At 41.7% G+C, this 15,655-nt stretch overlaps 1 protein-coding gene across 10 annotated transcripts in view; it reads left to right on the top strand.

Moving 5' to 3' along the window:
- The window catches only part of stxbp5l (syntaxin binding protein 5L), a 348,597-nt gene that overhangs the window by 176,225 nt on the left and 156,717 nt on the right, over positions 1-15,655 (top strand). For all 10 annotated transcript variants that reach the window (XR_010018308.1, XM_063050648.1, XM_063050644.1 and 7 more), the window contains one exon: positions 9,915-10,038. Coding sequence is in view for 9 of the 10 variants with exons in the window: in XM_063050648.1 (XP_062906718.1) it covers positions 9,915-10,038 (124 nt within the window). In the remaining variant the exon portion in view is untranslated. The remainder of the gene's footprint in view (positions 1-9,914; positions 10,039-15,655) is intronic.

Below are 15,655 nucleotides of genomic sequence, written 5' to 3'. Positions count from 1 at the left end.
GAGCTTATAAATAGAAAATATGAGTTCAGATAGTCATTAGCAGAAGATAATGTATGATTTTCTTATGGTAGTTACATTATTTGTTATTTGCTCATCAGAAAAGTTGCAGATAGAACTGATCATTGAACATCTAGATTTCTGGAATAATGAAGGTAAATTACAAATATTTCTTTACAGAATGGAAGGAAATCATTTGTCCCACCAAGTCTATGCCAGCTCTGAGTAATATCAGTAAACCCACTTATTACCATGTAATCTATTCTTTCTCACAGTCCATCAACTCCACCTTGATTCTTATACCTCCACTCTCATCCAGTGCACTTGCAATAATGATTTACTTTACGCATGGCTCCTCCTCAAGATGTGGGAAGGAAACAGGTGTGTACAGATAAAAGCAACTCCACACAGGATAAAGCTAGAATTGTACCCAGTGGATCATTTTCTGTAATGTTGTAAGTCTGAAATGACTGAAACCCAGCAACTTTAACCACGTGTTGTGCTAGGTGTAACCCAGAGTTTTTCTCTTGAATCCAAATGACTTAATTTTAAAAAGGCTCATCAATGTCATTATTGGTCTAATACACTTAATAGCAGTTACTCTGACCTTAAATTTAGAATTCAGCCTTGCTTATTTTGTTACTATTACCTTTCATTACTCTGTTGTGGAAGAAATTAGCCAAATTGGATTTGCTTTTCCTGGACAGAAAATACCAAGATAATTTTTCATATTGTTGGGCAAATGTCTAGGTTGTTGCAGTGCTAAAACAGCTTGGTTAGATGTCAACTAGTTTAGGATGAAAGCTCTTCACATCGCTATCGCTAGCATGTTGTCTGGTCCCATAAACTGCTGCTTAGTGCTCTCAACTGTTTGTGATAACACGGGGTGAAGTGAATTGGATGAAGACTGTCTTCTGCAATGATGGGGACTTCTAGAATAGGTCACAATTAGACCATAAGACATAGGAGCAGAATTAGGCCACTTGACCTATCAAGTCTGCTCCACATTCCGTCATGGCTGATTTATTATCCTTCTCAATCCCAATCTCCTGCCTTCTCCCCGTAACCTTTGACACCTTTGTATCATCTGAAAACTTAGTAACAAAGCCATAAATTCCACCATTCGAATCACTGACATATAATGTGAAAAGAGGAGGTCCCAATACCAACCCTTGTGCAACACCACATGCCACTGGCCCCCTTTATTCTGATTCTTTGCCTCCTACCTATCAGCTAATCTTCTTTCCATGGCGAGACCACGCAGGCTGGGAGACCGTCTCGCTGAACACCCACGCTCTGTCCGCCAGAGAAAGCAGGATCTCCCAGTGGCCACACATTTTAATTCCACGTCCCATTCCCATTCTGATATGTCTATCCATGGCCTCCTCTACTGGTAAGATGATACCACACTCAGATTGGAGGAACAATACCTTGTATTCTGTCTGGGTAGCCTCCAACCTGATGGCATGAACATTGACTTCTCTAACTTCCGTTAATGCCCCACCTCCCCTTTGTACGCCATCCTTTATTTATCATTTATTTATTTATCCTCCCCTCCCCCTCTCCCTCTGTCCCTCTCACTATACCCCTTGCCCATCCTCTGGGCTTCCCCCCTCCCCCTTTCTTTCTCCCTAGGCCTCCCGTCCCATGATCCTCTCATATCCCTTTTGCCAATCAACTTTCCAGCTCTTGGCTCCATCCTCCCCCTCCTGTCTTCTCCTATCATTTCGGATCTCCCCCTCCTCCTCCCACTTTCAAATCTCTTACCATCTCTTCTTTCAATTAGTCCTGACGAAGGGTCTCGACTCGAAACGTCGACTGTACCTCTTCCTATAGATGCTGCCTGGCCTGCTGCGTTCACCAGCATTTTTTATGGGTGTTGCTTTAAATTCCAACATCTGCAGATTTTCTCGTGTTTGCGTCTTCTTTCCATATTAGTATCTTTCCTGTAATAGCATGGGCTCTTATCTTGTGCGGCAGCCTGATGCATAGCACCTTGTCAAAGGCTTTATGAAAATCCCTGTACACAACATCCACATATTCTCCTTTGTCTATCCTGCTTGTATTTTCCTCAAAGAATTTCAACAGGTTGTCAAGGAAGGAAAGCCTGCTGACTTTGACCTCCTTTATTATGCACTTGCTAGTACCCTGAAACTTCATCCTTAATAAAGGACTCCAACATCTTTCCAACCACTGAAGTGAGGCTACTTGGCCTATAACTTCCTTACTTCTGCCTTCCTCCCTTTTTAAAGAGTGGAGTGACATTTGCAAATTTCCAGTCCTCCACCCTCATGCAAGACTCCCAGGAGGTTAATTTACAAGTTGAGTCTGTGGTATAAAAGGCAAATGCAGTGTTGGCATTTATTTCAAAGGGGATATAATAAAAAAGCAGGGAGATAATTCTGATACTTTATAAGACACTAGTCAAGCCACACTTGGAGTATTGTCAACAGCTTTGGGCCTCGTATCTCATAAAGGACATGTTGTCATTGGAGAGAGTCCAGAGGAGATTCACAAAGATGATTCCAGGAATGAAGTGCTTAACATATGAGGAACATTTGCCAGCTTTGGGCCTGTATTCACTGGAATTTAGAAGAATGCAGGAGGATCTCATTGAAACCTACCGAATGTTGAAAGGACCAGATAGGGTGGATGTGGAGGGGATGTTTCCTATGGTGGGGGTATCCAGAAATAGAGGGCACAGCCTCAAAATTGAGGGGTGACCATTTACAGTAGAGTTGAGGAGGAATTTTTTTTAGCCAGAGAGTAATGAATCTGTGGAATGCTTTGCCACAGACCGTGGTGAAGGCCAACTCTGTCAGTATAAAGTTGATTGGTTAGGGCATCAAAGGATATGCCGAGAAGGCAGGTGTATGGGGTTGAGTGAGATCCGGGATCAGCCATGATGCAATGGCAGAGCAGACTGATGGGCTGAATGGCCTAATTCTGCTCCTATGTCTTATGGTTCCATGGTCAAACCATTCCAGAATCTAGAGATTGACTAATGTCTCCACAGTCTCTTCAGCCACCTCTTTCAGAGCTCTTGGGTGTAGTCTATCTGGTCCAAGTGATTTACCTACCTCAAGACCTTTCACCTTCCCAAGCACCTACTCCTTAGTAATAGCAACTGCACTCACTTCTGCCCCTGTCTCACTTGAATTTCTGGCATATTGCTAGTGTCTTCCATAGCGAAGACTGATGAAAAATCCTTTTTGTACAGGTTATACTTTCACCAGAAGAGATCCCAATGATCTAGAAATCTGAAACCATCTACTTAGCAATTCTCCCTAAGTGTGATTACAAGCAGTTTAGTGTAAGATTCATCATCTACTTGGCAGATCTCCCAAAGTGTGGTTGCAAGCAGTTTTTTGCACATTGCTGGTTCTCTATTGTTGATAATGACTATATTTTTCAAGTTTTCCTGACTTGTTAAATTGACCACTACCATTCATAAATACTTTTTAGATAATTGATCTAATCTGTTGTTTGCACACAAGGTTAGCTTTGAATATTGATTGTTGCTTCCATTGCAAAGAATGCATGTGATTATGTATTGTAGCTTCCAACTGTGAGCACATCACTTTACATATTCTGATTTTGCTTTGCTGTACTTGTTTAACAGAGATCAGTCCTTGTGTCAGTATGGTGAAGTTTATTCCTCTGCTGCTGAGGGCCCATGCACCCTATTAAGACCCAGTTTAGTGCTCCTGGAGTTGTTATGAATCTATACACTTAACATGATGGAGGATGTCATCAGTGTGAAACTTCCATAAGGATTGTACTATCATGGTCATACGTTGACTGTAGATTGACAAGAACAAGGTCACGCTAATTCCTTGCTTCTCTCTCCTCATCTGCAAATCAATTTCAGCAGCCACATCCATTATGTGTCAATCAGCGATAGAGGCAGCAAGACATTTTTGGTGTTGAAAATGGAAGTGCTTCACTTAGTGTATTTACTGCCTTTGCTTCTCTCTAGTTCCGAATTATGTTCAATAATGAAGTACTGTTTGATCAGCTGAGGTAGGGGTAGGGTTGGGGATGTTGAGGGGAGGGAGAAGCTGTTAGTTGGTAATTATGTGGGAAGCTCCTTTCCTGCATTTAACCTAATACCATGACACATCATGGGGTCTAATCAAAATTGAGGACTCCAAAGGCATCTGTTCCAGCAACTACTATACCACTTACTCTTGTGAGTCATTTCTCCTCGTGGAACAGTACATGACTAGTAATGATGGAGGAAAAATTTGAAACCGTATGGTACCATATGAAGCCGCAGCTTGACTGGACTGTGGGACAGCTTTTACAATGTAGGCACATCTCCAACGGACTTTAGAGGATCAACTGAAATGGATGTCCCTTTGCTTTCTTCAGATGTGGTGCATGGTCAATACCAGATTATCATCTAGTTTTGTTATGCTTAAACTAACAATTTAAGTGGCTTGTTGGTCATTTCAGAAGATGGACATGTATAATCAATATTAACTAGCACAGCAGATAATTTTACTAATTATATTTACGAATATTTTTAAAATTTCAATTTAATACTTCTACAGTTCTCAATTGTGACAATATCCTTCTTTGCCAATTTTTAACACAAGCACACTTTTTTTTTTAGCACCGTCTACTGTATTTACAAGATGTAGCTCAGACTAAGATGGGAATGGTCTATATAAAAGAAAATATTGGGGAAAGTATGCAGATAATTGGAATAGTAGTAGTGTTTAAAATATTCTACTTTAGATTCGGAAAATGGTTTATCTTTAAATACAAAGGTAACTTCAAAGCAGGTGACCATTTCATCTCTGTCTTGGAGGCTGAAGTCAGGCCCTCTTTCAAGAGGGTGAACCCTTGCATGCTCTGGATCACCTGACAGTGCTAATACCATGGCAGGATGTTGTTTATTGATTACAGCCCAGCGTTTAACACAATGATTTCCACAGTTATGATCGGAAAGCTCCAAAACCCGGGCCTCTGTACCTCCTCTTCAATTTAGCCCTTGGCTTCCAAACCAGAAGACCACAATCTGTGGAATTGGAAAATAACATCTCCACCTCGCTGACAAATAACACTAGTACACCTCAACGTTGTGTGCCTATCCCACTGCTGTACTCTCTCTACACCCATGGCTGTGTGGCTCGGCACAGCTCAAATGCCATCTACAAATTTACTGACGACAGAACAATTTTTGGCAGAATTTCAGATGGTGATGAGAAGGCGTACAGGAGCGAGAAAGAGCAGTGGGTTGAATGGTGTTGTAGGAGCAATCTTGCACTCAGAACCAGTAAAACCAAATAAGTGATTGTGAACTTTAGAAAAGCTAAATCAAGGGAACACACACCAATCCTCGTAGAGGGATCAGAAGTGGAAAGAGTGAACGTTTTCAAGTTTCTGGGTGTCAACCTCTAAGGATCTATTCTGGCCCCAACATATTGATGCAGTTACGAAGAAGGCACAACAGCCGTTATATTAGGAGTTTGAGGAAATCTGGTTTGTCACCAAAGACACTCAGAAATTTCTACAGATGTACTGTGGAGAGTATTCTAGCTGGCTGCATTATCGTCTGGTACATGTGTGCTTTTGCACAGGATTGAAATAAGGGTGTTGTAAACTTAGTCAGTTCCACCATGGGCAGTAGTCTCCATAGTATCCAGGGCATTTTCAAGGAGTGATGCCTCAAATAGGCGGTATCCATAATTAAATGCCCCCATCATCCAGGACATGCCTTGTAGCCATTGCTGCCATCAAGGTACAGGAGCCTGAACGCACACACTCAATGATTCTGCCATCCGATTTCCAAATAGACAGTGAATTCATAAACACTACCCCACTACTTTTTTAGATCCGACGCAGACTGGGAGATCATTTTGCTGAACACCTACGCTCTGTCCGCCAGAGAAAGCGGGATCTCCCAGTGGCCACACATTTTAATTCCACGTCCCATTCCCATTCTGATATGTCTATCCACTGCCTCCTCTACTGTAAAGGTGAAGCCACACTCAGGTTGGAGGAACAACACCTTATATTCCGTCTGGGTAGCCTCCAACCTGATGGCATGAACATTGACTTCTCAAACTTCTGTTAATGTCCCACCTCCCCCTCGTACCCCATCTGTTATTTATTTTTATACACACATTCCTTCTCTCTCTCGCCTTTTTCTCGCTCTGTCCCTCTCACTATACCCCTTGCCCATCCTCCGGGTTTCCCCCCCCCCTTTTCTTTCTCCCTGGGCCTCCTGTCCCATGATCCTCTCATATCCCTTTTGCCAATCAACTGTCCAGCTCTTGGCTCCATCCCTCCCCCTCCTGTCTTCTCTTATCATTTTGGATCTCAGCCTCCCCCTCCCACTTTCAAACCTCTTACTAGCTCTTCCTTCAGTTAGTCCTGACGAAGGGTCTTGGCCTGAAATGTCGACTGTACCTCTTCCTAGAGATGCTGCCTGGCCTGCTGCGTTCACCAGCAACTTTGATGTGTGTTGCTTGAATTTCCAGCATCTGTAGAATTCCTCGTGTCTACTTTTTTATATCTCTATTTTTGCACTGTTTATTTAATTTAACTATTACTGTAATTCACAGTTTTTTCTCATAATGTATTGCATTGTACTGCTGCCACAAAGACAACAAATTTCATAATGTATGTCAGTGATATTAAGTCTGATTCTGGTTCTGAGGTCATTACTAGGCAAACAATTTCTTCCTGCTAAAGAAAGACAGATATCAAACAACTGTGTATAGCTATAATCTTTATGATTCTCAGTGATTTACCATAAACTCCTGTCTGGTTACTTATTTCTAGTCCTGATGAAGGATCTTGGTCTAAAACATCGACAGTTTATTCCTCACCATAGATGCTGTCTGACATGTTGAGTTCCTCCAGCATGTTACTCTGGATTTCCAGCATCTGCAGGATTTCTTATGTTAAATTATTCATCCTACCTCAGACTTATGGTTCGGTACATAATGGTGTACTCAGCAGTATTAATATTTTGGATGTTTACCTTTTAACATCTTAAAATAGGCATATGATTGTGTTGGATGTCTCATTTGGGTGATGGGTGACCAGTGTGCAGCATGTTCAGTGTGAAAAGTTTCATCTATTCACCAATTTTGCATTAGCGAGCATTGTGAGAAGACCTTTTTCCCAGTTGCTAAGTCAGAATAATCAGAAAAGTTAATCTCACCTAATTATTTGATTAAAAATATAGACCATATGGATGATTCTTTTCGTTGCATGACTATTCATGAATTGCAGCAAAAGATACAGTAGAATTCACAAAACATCCATACATGGGTTCATAGTATAGCTACCCAATTATATTACAAAAATACCATCTCAAATTTTGTACTGTAGAAAATATTAGTCTGTGGAGTGATGTTGGAGAAGCTGGTGGTGTTGTTTTCTGCTTTCCCTGGACAATGTTTTTCTCTTTTATCAATGTCTTCTGTGCTACATGAGCCTCGTGGACATGCTGAATGCTGTTCACTGCATCAGCTGTTTTTGCTGGTAACCTGGATATCAAGTTGTTAAAAGTGAGTCATTTGAGGTTTATAGCAAAAGTAGGAACAATCATAAGAAAACAACAGGAATATCAAAAGGGGATAAAAAATGGCCCTGGCCAATTGAATTAGAGACAGCCAGAACCTTTTATAAATATATTAGAAGCAAAAACATAATTAGGAAAAGAGTTAGTCCTCTTGTGGATCTAAAGGGAGATCTTTGTGGAGCCATGGGATGTTTGTGGAGATTGCAGGTGATGTATCTGGAACAAAAAATGAGGTGCTGGTCAGACAGCATCTGTAGAAGGAAAAGGACAGTCAGTGTTTCAGGTTGAGGGGAAGGGTCTTGATGAAGTTTATCCCAGGGAAGAGATTGCAGGAATAGAAAAGCAGATTTTTGTATCATTTTTATCCAGGAGTGATGTATCAGAAAACTGGGGGTAGCTAATGTTGTTCCCATATACGAGAAGGGTAGGGATAAGCCAGGAACTACAAGCCTGTGAATCATAAGCTAGTGATAGGGAAACTATTGGGAAAAAAAAACAAATCTTAGGGATAGGATATATGATCACTTGGAAAGGCAGGGACTAATTAAGGGGAGTCAGTTTGCTTTGAGCATAGGAACGCCTAACGCACCTTTAGCACAATATAGCAGACCTTTGTTGTCGGTCATAGATCCTTGTACTACTTTTCTGTGTGTGTTGCTCTGGATTTCCAACAACTGCAGAATCTCTTGTGTTTACTTTTTTTGTTGCCCTTGGATATTAGGGTATGACTAAATATCTAAAATCTGTAAATAGAATAATCTCATCATCTATATCAATAACTATTACAAGGACAATCACTAATAATTAATTTGTGATGTTGGAAGTTGCAAATAAGGATGTCTCCAATATACCCTCTGCTCCCGTAGCAAATTGCCCACTTTAAGACACCATATTGGGTATAAATAAACTTTCACCTCAAAAAGATCTCTTGGCCAATCAGGAATCTGGCTACAGTTAAAGAGGAGGAACCTTTGAAATCAAACCCTGCGTACTGATCCAATAATCAATGAATAGTCATAGTCATACTTTATTGATCCCGGGGGAAATTGGTTTTCGTTACACTTGCACCATAAATAATAAATAGTAATAAAACCATAAATAGTTAAATAGTAATATGTAAATTATGCCAGGAAATAAGTCCAGGACCAGCCTATTGGCTCAGGGTGTCTGACCCTCCAAGGGAGGAGATGTAAAGTTTGATGGCCACAGACAGGAATGACTTCCTGTGACGCTCTGTGTTGCATCTCGGTGGAATGAGTCTCTGGCTGAATGTACTCCTGTGCCTAACCAGTACATTATGTAGTGGATGGGAGGCATTGTCCAAGATGGCATGCAACTTGGACAGCATCCTCTTTTCAGACACCACCGTTCCATCCCCACCACATCACTGCCTTACGAATGAGTTTGTTGATTCTGTTGGTGTCTGCTACCCTCAGCCTGCTGCCCCAGCACACAACAGCAGACATGATAGCACTGGCCACCACAGGCTCATAGAACATCGTCAGCATCGTCCGGCAGATGTTAAAGGACCTCAGTCTCCTCAAGAAATAGAGATGGCTCGGACCCTTCTTGTAGACACCTTGTAGAATACAAGTTTTAAAGTCCATCAGAAGAAAAATCTGTTTTACCACAAAATCTTTAGCCAACCACAGACCATTTAACTCTTCAGTCAAATTACAAACATTCTTGCCTTAAAGCAGAATTATTTCAGGCTGCATAATTGTTGGTCAAATATATTAGCTATATTTTGTGAATGATTTAATTTTTGAACTGTACAAAGTGGTATCATTTGAGTCAAAGGACTGGTGTACTATCCTTATTCATCTATTCTGCACAGTTTGAATTTGTTATATCTTGGAAATCTCTCTCAGTAGTGGAGGAAAAAAACCAGGAAAACATGTGCTTTAAATGTATTAGTTATCCAGGGAGAGGGGTACCAGAAAAAGACAGAGATTAGCTCATGTCAAATGGGGACTCAGCAAAATGAGTAAAGAATGTCTTGTGAAAAGGTTGCAGTGTTGCAAGGCTAAATGCATAAATGAATGCAGAACTTGATTGATCAGATTAACTATCTGGTTAAAATTACTTCTATGTCATGCCTAGGTTATGAAACCAATGACAGGATACTGTTTCAGCTGTGTAATACATGTATTTAACTTACTGAATTCTAATAGAATATTTTTGTTACATAGGTGGGGAATAAATTTAGTGTGCATGGGTAGATTATATTTAATTTTTATCTATGTTTGTTGAATGTAAGGTGCAAGATTACAGAAATCTGCAACAAGTATTATGTTGTTTTAAGGACACCAGTGAATCATTATTATTACCTAAAATATACTGTCCAATGTACTCACTATAACTTTATTTTTAGGCTATCCATTCTATCAGCTGGCATCATGAAGGGAAGCAATTCATGTGCAGCCATTCAGATGGTAGTTTAACACTTTGGAACTTGAAAAGCCCAAACAAACCTTTTCAGATAATAGTACCACATGGTAAGCACTTGTTGAAAACCAGCAGGTAAGTGCTGGTATACTTTGCATTCATTTGTATAATGTCACATTAAAAAAATTGCAAAATGGTGTACAACACTTATAAAAGAATTTGTTGTTTCTTATATTAAATTAGTACATTCCAATAGAATATGTTTGTTCAGTCTGCCCTATTGGAGCAAACAGAGAATAAGTTAACTTGAGCCAGTAAAGCTGTGCAGTACAACGGCACATCATATCTCACTCAGAATCAAGCCACAAAAGGATTTTAATTGTTAGTCTCTTCGTGACTTTTGAAGAGAGAGGAGTGATCAGGGTGGGAAGTGACTTGAAGAGGATAGGAATTAAATTATCTTGAACAAAAAAGTATTAGGGAAAGGGTGAGCAGTGTCTGTCTTTGTTTGGTCCATATCCAAGAGAGTGTTTCTTTAAATTTACCTTTTTAGAGTTGGCTTTCAGCCAGCAATTTTAGGGTAAAATTGTGTGAGCGGAACAAGTGCTACACATGCCCTTACACTTCCTCCCTTACCACCATTCAGGGACTCCAACTTTCACCCTGCCCTCAAGTTTACCTGGTCCATTTCCGACACCTCCCTCCCCTTTCTAGATCTTTCTGTCTCTGTCTCTGGAGACAGCTTATCCACTGATGTCTACTATAAGCCTACTGACTCTCACAGCTATCTGGACTATTCCTCTTCTCACCCTGTCTCTTGCAAAAACGCCATCCCCTCCTCGCAATTCCTCCGTCTCTGCCGCATCTGCTCTCAGGATGAGGCTTTTCATTCTAGGACGAGGGAGATGTCTTCCTTTTTTAAAGATAGGGGCTTCCCTTCCTCCACTATCAACTCTGCTCTTAAATGCATCTCCCCCATTTCACGTACATCTGCTCTCACTCCATCCTCCCACCACCCCACTAGGAATAGGGTTCCCCTGGTCCTCACCTACCACCCCACCAGCCTCCGGGTCCAACATATTATTCTCCGTAACTTCCGCCACCTCCAACGGGATCCCACCACTAAGCACATCTTTCCCTCCCACCCTCTCTCTGCATTCCGCAGGGATCGCTCCCTACGCAACTCCCTTGTCCATTCGTCCCCCCCATCCCTCCCCACTGATCTCCCTCCTGGCACTTATCCGTATAAGCGGAACAAGTGCTACACATGCCCTTACACTTCCTCCCTTACCACCATTCAGGGCCCCAAACAGTCCTTCCAGGTGAGGCATCACTTCACCTGTGAGTCGGCTGGGGTGATATACTGCGTCCGGTGCTCCCGATGTGGCCTTTTATATATTGGCGAGACCCGACGCAGACTGGGAGACCGCTTTGCTGAACATCTACGCTCTGTCCGCCAGAGAAATCAGGATCTCCCAGTGGCCACACATTTTAATTCCACATCCCATTCCCATTCTGACATGTCTATCCACGGCCTCCTCTACTGTAAAGATGAAGCCACACTCAGGTTGGAGGAACAACACCTTATATTCCGTCTGGGTAGCCTCCAACCTGATGGCATGAACATCGACTTCTCTAACTTCCGTTAATGCCCCACCTCCCCCTCGTACCCCATCTGTTACTTTTTTATACACACATTCTTTCTCTCACTCTCCTTTTTCTCCCTCTGTCCCTCTCAATATACCCCTTGCCCATCCTCTGGGTCCCCCCCCCCCCCGTCTTTCTTCCCGGACCTCCTGTCCCATGATCCTCTCGTATTCCTTTTTGCCTATCACCTGTCCAGCTCTTGGCTCCATCCCTCCCCCTCCTGTCTTCTCCTATCATTTTGGATCTCCCCCTCCCCCTCCCCCTTTCAAATCCCTTACTCACTCTTCCTTCAGTTAGTCCTGACGAAGGGTCTCGGCCTGAAACGTCGACTGCACCTCTTCCTAGAGATGCTGCCTGGCCTGCTGCGTTCACCAGCAACTTTTATGTGTGTTGCTTGAATTTCCAGCATCTGCAGAATTCCTGTTGTTAGCAATTTTAGGGTTACTGGTTAGGCCACTGGTAGACCATGTTTTCCTGAATGTATATGGCCTAGGGATTTTGCAAAGGGAATTTCAAGGAGCTATTCAACTGAATTTGTATTAGCAGAGGCAAGAACCTACTTTTCGTGGACAGTAAGATGATCAGGAAAAATAAAGAGGTATGTGTCAGATATAGGCAGCTGGAGTCAAACAAGTCCCTTGAGTATAAGAGATGTAGGGAAACACTGAAGGAGGAGATCAGATAGTGGAGGGAGGGCAAAAGGGCAGACACGCTGTTCTTGGCAGAGAGGACAAAGAAAAATCCAAGGTATTCTCTCTATATTAGAGCAAAAGGGTAATTAGGAAGGAAGGAAGTCCCCTCATGGGTCAGTGTGGTTGTCTATGCTTGGAACTGCTGAGGATGGGTGAGGTCTCAGATGAATGCATTTAACATGAAGAAAGTCATGGAAGGTTGAGAATTCAGGAGTACAGAGCAGAGATGTCCTGAAGCATATTGACATTATGAAAGAGGGTAATGTTCTTGATACTGAGGTGCATATGAATAGATAAATCTCCAAGGCATGACCAATTGCATCAAGATGTTGTGGAAAGCAAGGAAAGAAATTGCAGGGGGCTGGCTGAAACTTCCCTACCCACAGGTGAGGTAGCCAGAAGACTGGAGGATGGCTAATGATAACATAATAATAATAAACCAAGTTGCAAGAACAAGCCAGAAAACTACAGGCCACTGCAGAATATTCACTGGTGGGAAAGTTACTGGATGGGATTCTGAGATACAAGATCTGTCTGCACTTGGAAAGGCAAAGAATGATTAGGGATTGTCAGTAGGTCTCATGAAGTCAGTTGAGTTTATTGAAAAGGTGACCAGGAGGATTAACAAGAACAGGATGGTAGACATTGTCCACGTGGCGTTGACAAGGTAGGCTGGTATAGAAGGTTAAATCACACTAGATCCAGACAAAACTACAAAATTGGCTTGGTGGAAAGAGACATAAGGAATTGTGCTGGATCCACTCTTGTGTGCTGATTTGCATGAGAATGTATAGTAGGTGCCTTGATTCATGGTTTGAAACATAGAAAACCTACAACACAATACAGGCCCTTCGGCCCACAATGCTGTGCTGAACATGTCCTTACCTTAGAAATTACCTAGGGTTATCCATAGCCCTCTATTTTTCTAAGCTCCATGCACCTATCCAGGAGTCTCTTAAAAGACCCTAGCATATCTGCCTCCACCACCGTCACTGGCAGCCCATTCCATGCACTCACCACTCTCAACGTAAAAAACTTACCCTGGGCCCTGATATCTACTTCCAAGCACTTTAAAACTGTGCCCTCTTGTGCTAGCCATTTCAGCCCTGGGGAAAAGCCTCTGACTATCCACATGGTCAATGCCTCTCATCATCTTGTACATCTCTATCAGATCACCACTCATCCTCCATCGCTCCAAGGAGAAAAGGCAGAGTTCACTCAACCTATTCTCATAAAGCATGCTCCCCAATCCAGGCAACATCCTTGTAAATCTCCTCTGCACCCCTTCTATGGTTTCCACATCCTTCCTGTAGTGAGGCAACCAGAACTGAGCACAATACTCCAAGTAGGGTCTGACCAGGGTCCTATAGAGCTGTTTGGTGAACTGAGAAAGATTATCTAAGATTTCAGCAGGATCTGGATTGACAGGGAAAGTGAGCAAAGGAATAGCAGATGTAATTTAACTCTGACAAGTGTTAGGTGATAAGTTTTGGGAAGATAAACGGGATGGCATGTACACAATGAATGACAGCACCCTAGGGAGTGTTGTTGAACAGAGAGACTCAGGAATACAAGAACAGTGTTAGCTGAAAGTGGTAACACAGGTGGACAAGGTGAGAAGGGATGACTGGCACACTTGCTTTCATGGACAGGGCATTTGAGTACAAGAGTTGGGACACCATGTTACAACTGTGCAAGGTGTTGTTAAGATTTCACCTGGAATATTTGTGTAGATCTGATTGTCATACTATAGGAAAGATGTGGTCAGCTAGAGAGAGTGCAGAAAAGATTGCAGACAATGCTGTTGCTGGGACCAGAGAAGAGTGATAAGGTGAGACTGGATGAGCCAGGACTGGTTTCCATAGAGCAAAGGAGGTTAATTGGTGACTTTTCAGGAGTTTACAAAATCTTAAAGATTTGAAGGGCACCTGAAAAACATTTTACATAGAGGGTGGTAAGTATATGGAATGAGCTGCCAGAGGAAGTGGTAGAAGTGGGTGCAATTATAATGTTGTAAAGACATTTGGACAGGCACATGGATAAGAAGGGTTGAGAGGAATATGGCCTAAATGCAGCCAAAGAGGACTAGTTCAGGAAGCACTTTGGTCAGCGTGGATGAATCTGCACCATATGACTCTATGACCGTCTCTTTTTCTGCCTCACCAATTATAATGGATACTTAATTGCTGCCACCCTTCCCTATACTTATACAACTTTCATGGAGAGACAAAATAGAAAGAATAAATTTTGGCCTCATATATGACAACATTGAGTAATTGCTCTTTAACCCTAATCCTAGAATTAGCTGCTGATTTAAAAAATTAGAGCTTGGCAACTTGGTATATTTGTTGACATAGTATGTTTAAAAATTTGGTTACTGGATATTCAAAAGTGAGAACTTTGTTAGTTAAGGACGTACAAGAGTGAGGAACTAAGATTCAAGTACAGATTAAAGTTAATTGTTTGGTTATATGATACATAAATGCTTTACTTCATGTAATGAACTTTTATGCTCTGCAAGATTGTGCAAATTGTATTGCTTTAACCAAATCTTCAATCATCATGATACACATGATGTATTCAGCCCTTGGGTACACAAGGATTGGACTTGAATACAGATGAATTATCAATTGCACCCTGTAGGCTCAAGACTACGCTAGCCTCCAGCAAAATTAGCATGACATTGTGTGAATCTTTCGAGACAGTTTTGTATTACAGTATGAAATAAAGGTCATTTGGTTCTACTAAAACAGTTCAAATGTGGCTCCAATTCTTCATTTGCATACCTCTGAAAATAATTAATCTTTACACCATTTGGTACAGTTTGATAGAAACAATATTTAAAGATACATTTGAGTAGTCTGCAAAACTGAAATTGGTAATCCAGGGTTGGACTGTGATTTCCTCTTCTTCTTCCATTCTAACAGGCCATGATGTTGTGAAAGTTGAAAAATATTGACACATTGCTTGTAGTTATATAAATGTAGATGCTTCACAGATTTAATCAGTATTATAAGCTAGTAACAAAGTATTATTTCTTCCTAGACAGTCCATGTAATGGAGCATGACATGCTTCCACTCCAGTTCAATGGGATCTGATGTAACTAAAGAAGCCAATGTGAGAACTATAAGCGGAGTAGGAGTTGCCTGAGGGGTCATTTGGTTAAGTAGAGTGTGAGATGATGTGGACTTTCCCTCACTTATTCTGTTTCTGCACATTTCCTGCATATTCTCTCAAAGTTCTTAGTGCTGTCCCAAATGTTCTTCCTTTTTATTAAGTTGCCAAGGCCAAAAAATTTCCTAGAATTGAGTGGGCAATTTGCAATTTACCCCTGGAGGCTTTAAGAGCATTCTCAAACAAAAAAGAGCATTTCCCACGTCAGCCTGG

Source organism: Mobula hypostoma, chromosome 6, assembly GCF_963921235.1.
Source record: "Mobula hypostoma chromosome 6, sMobHyp1.1, whole genome shotgun sequence".
Lineage (NCBI taxonomy): Eukaryota > Metazoa > Chordata > Chondrichthyes > Myliobatiformes > Myliobatidae > Mobula > Mobula hypostoma.
Note: the sequence above shows the minus strand (reverse complement) of the source record. Positions and strands in the feature narration are given on the sequence as shown.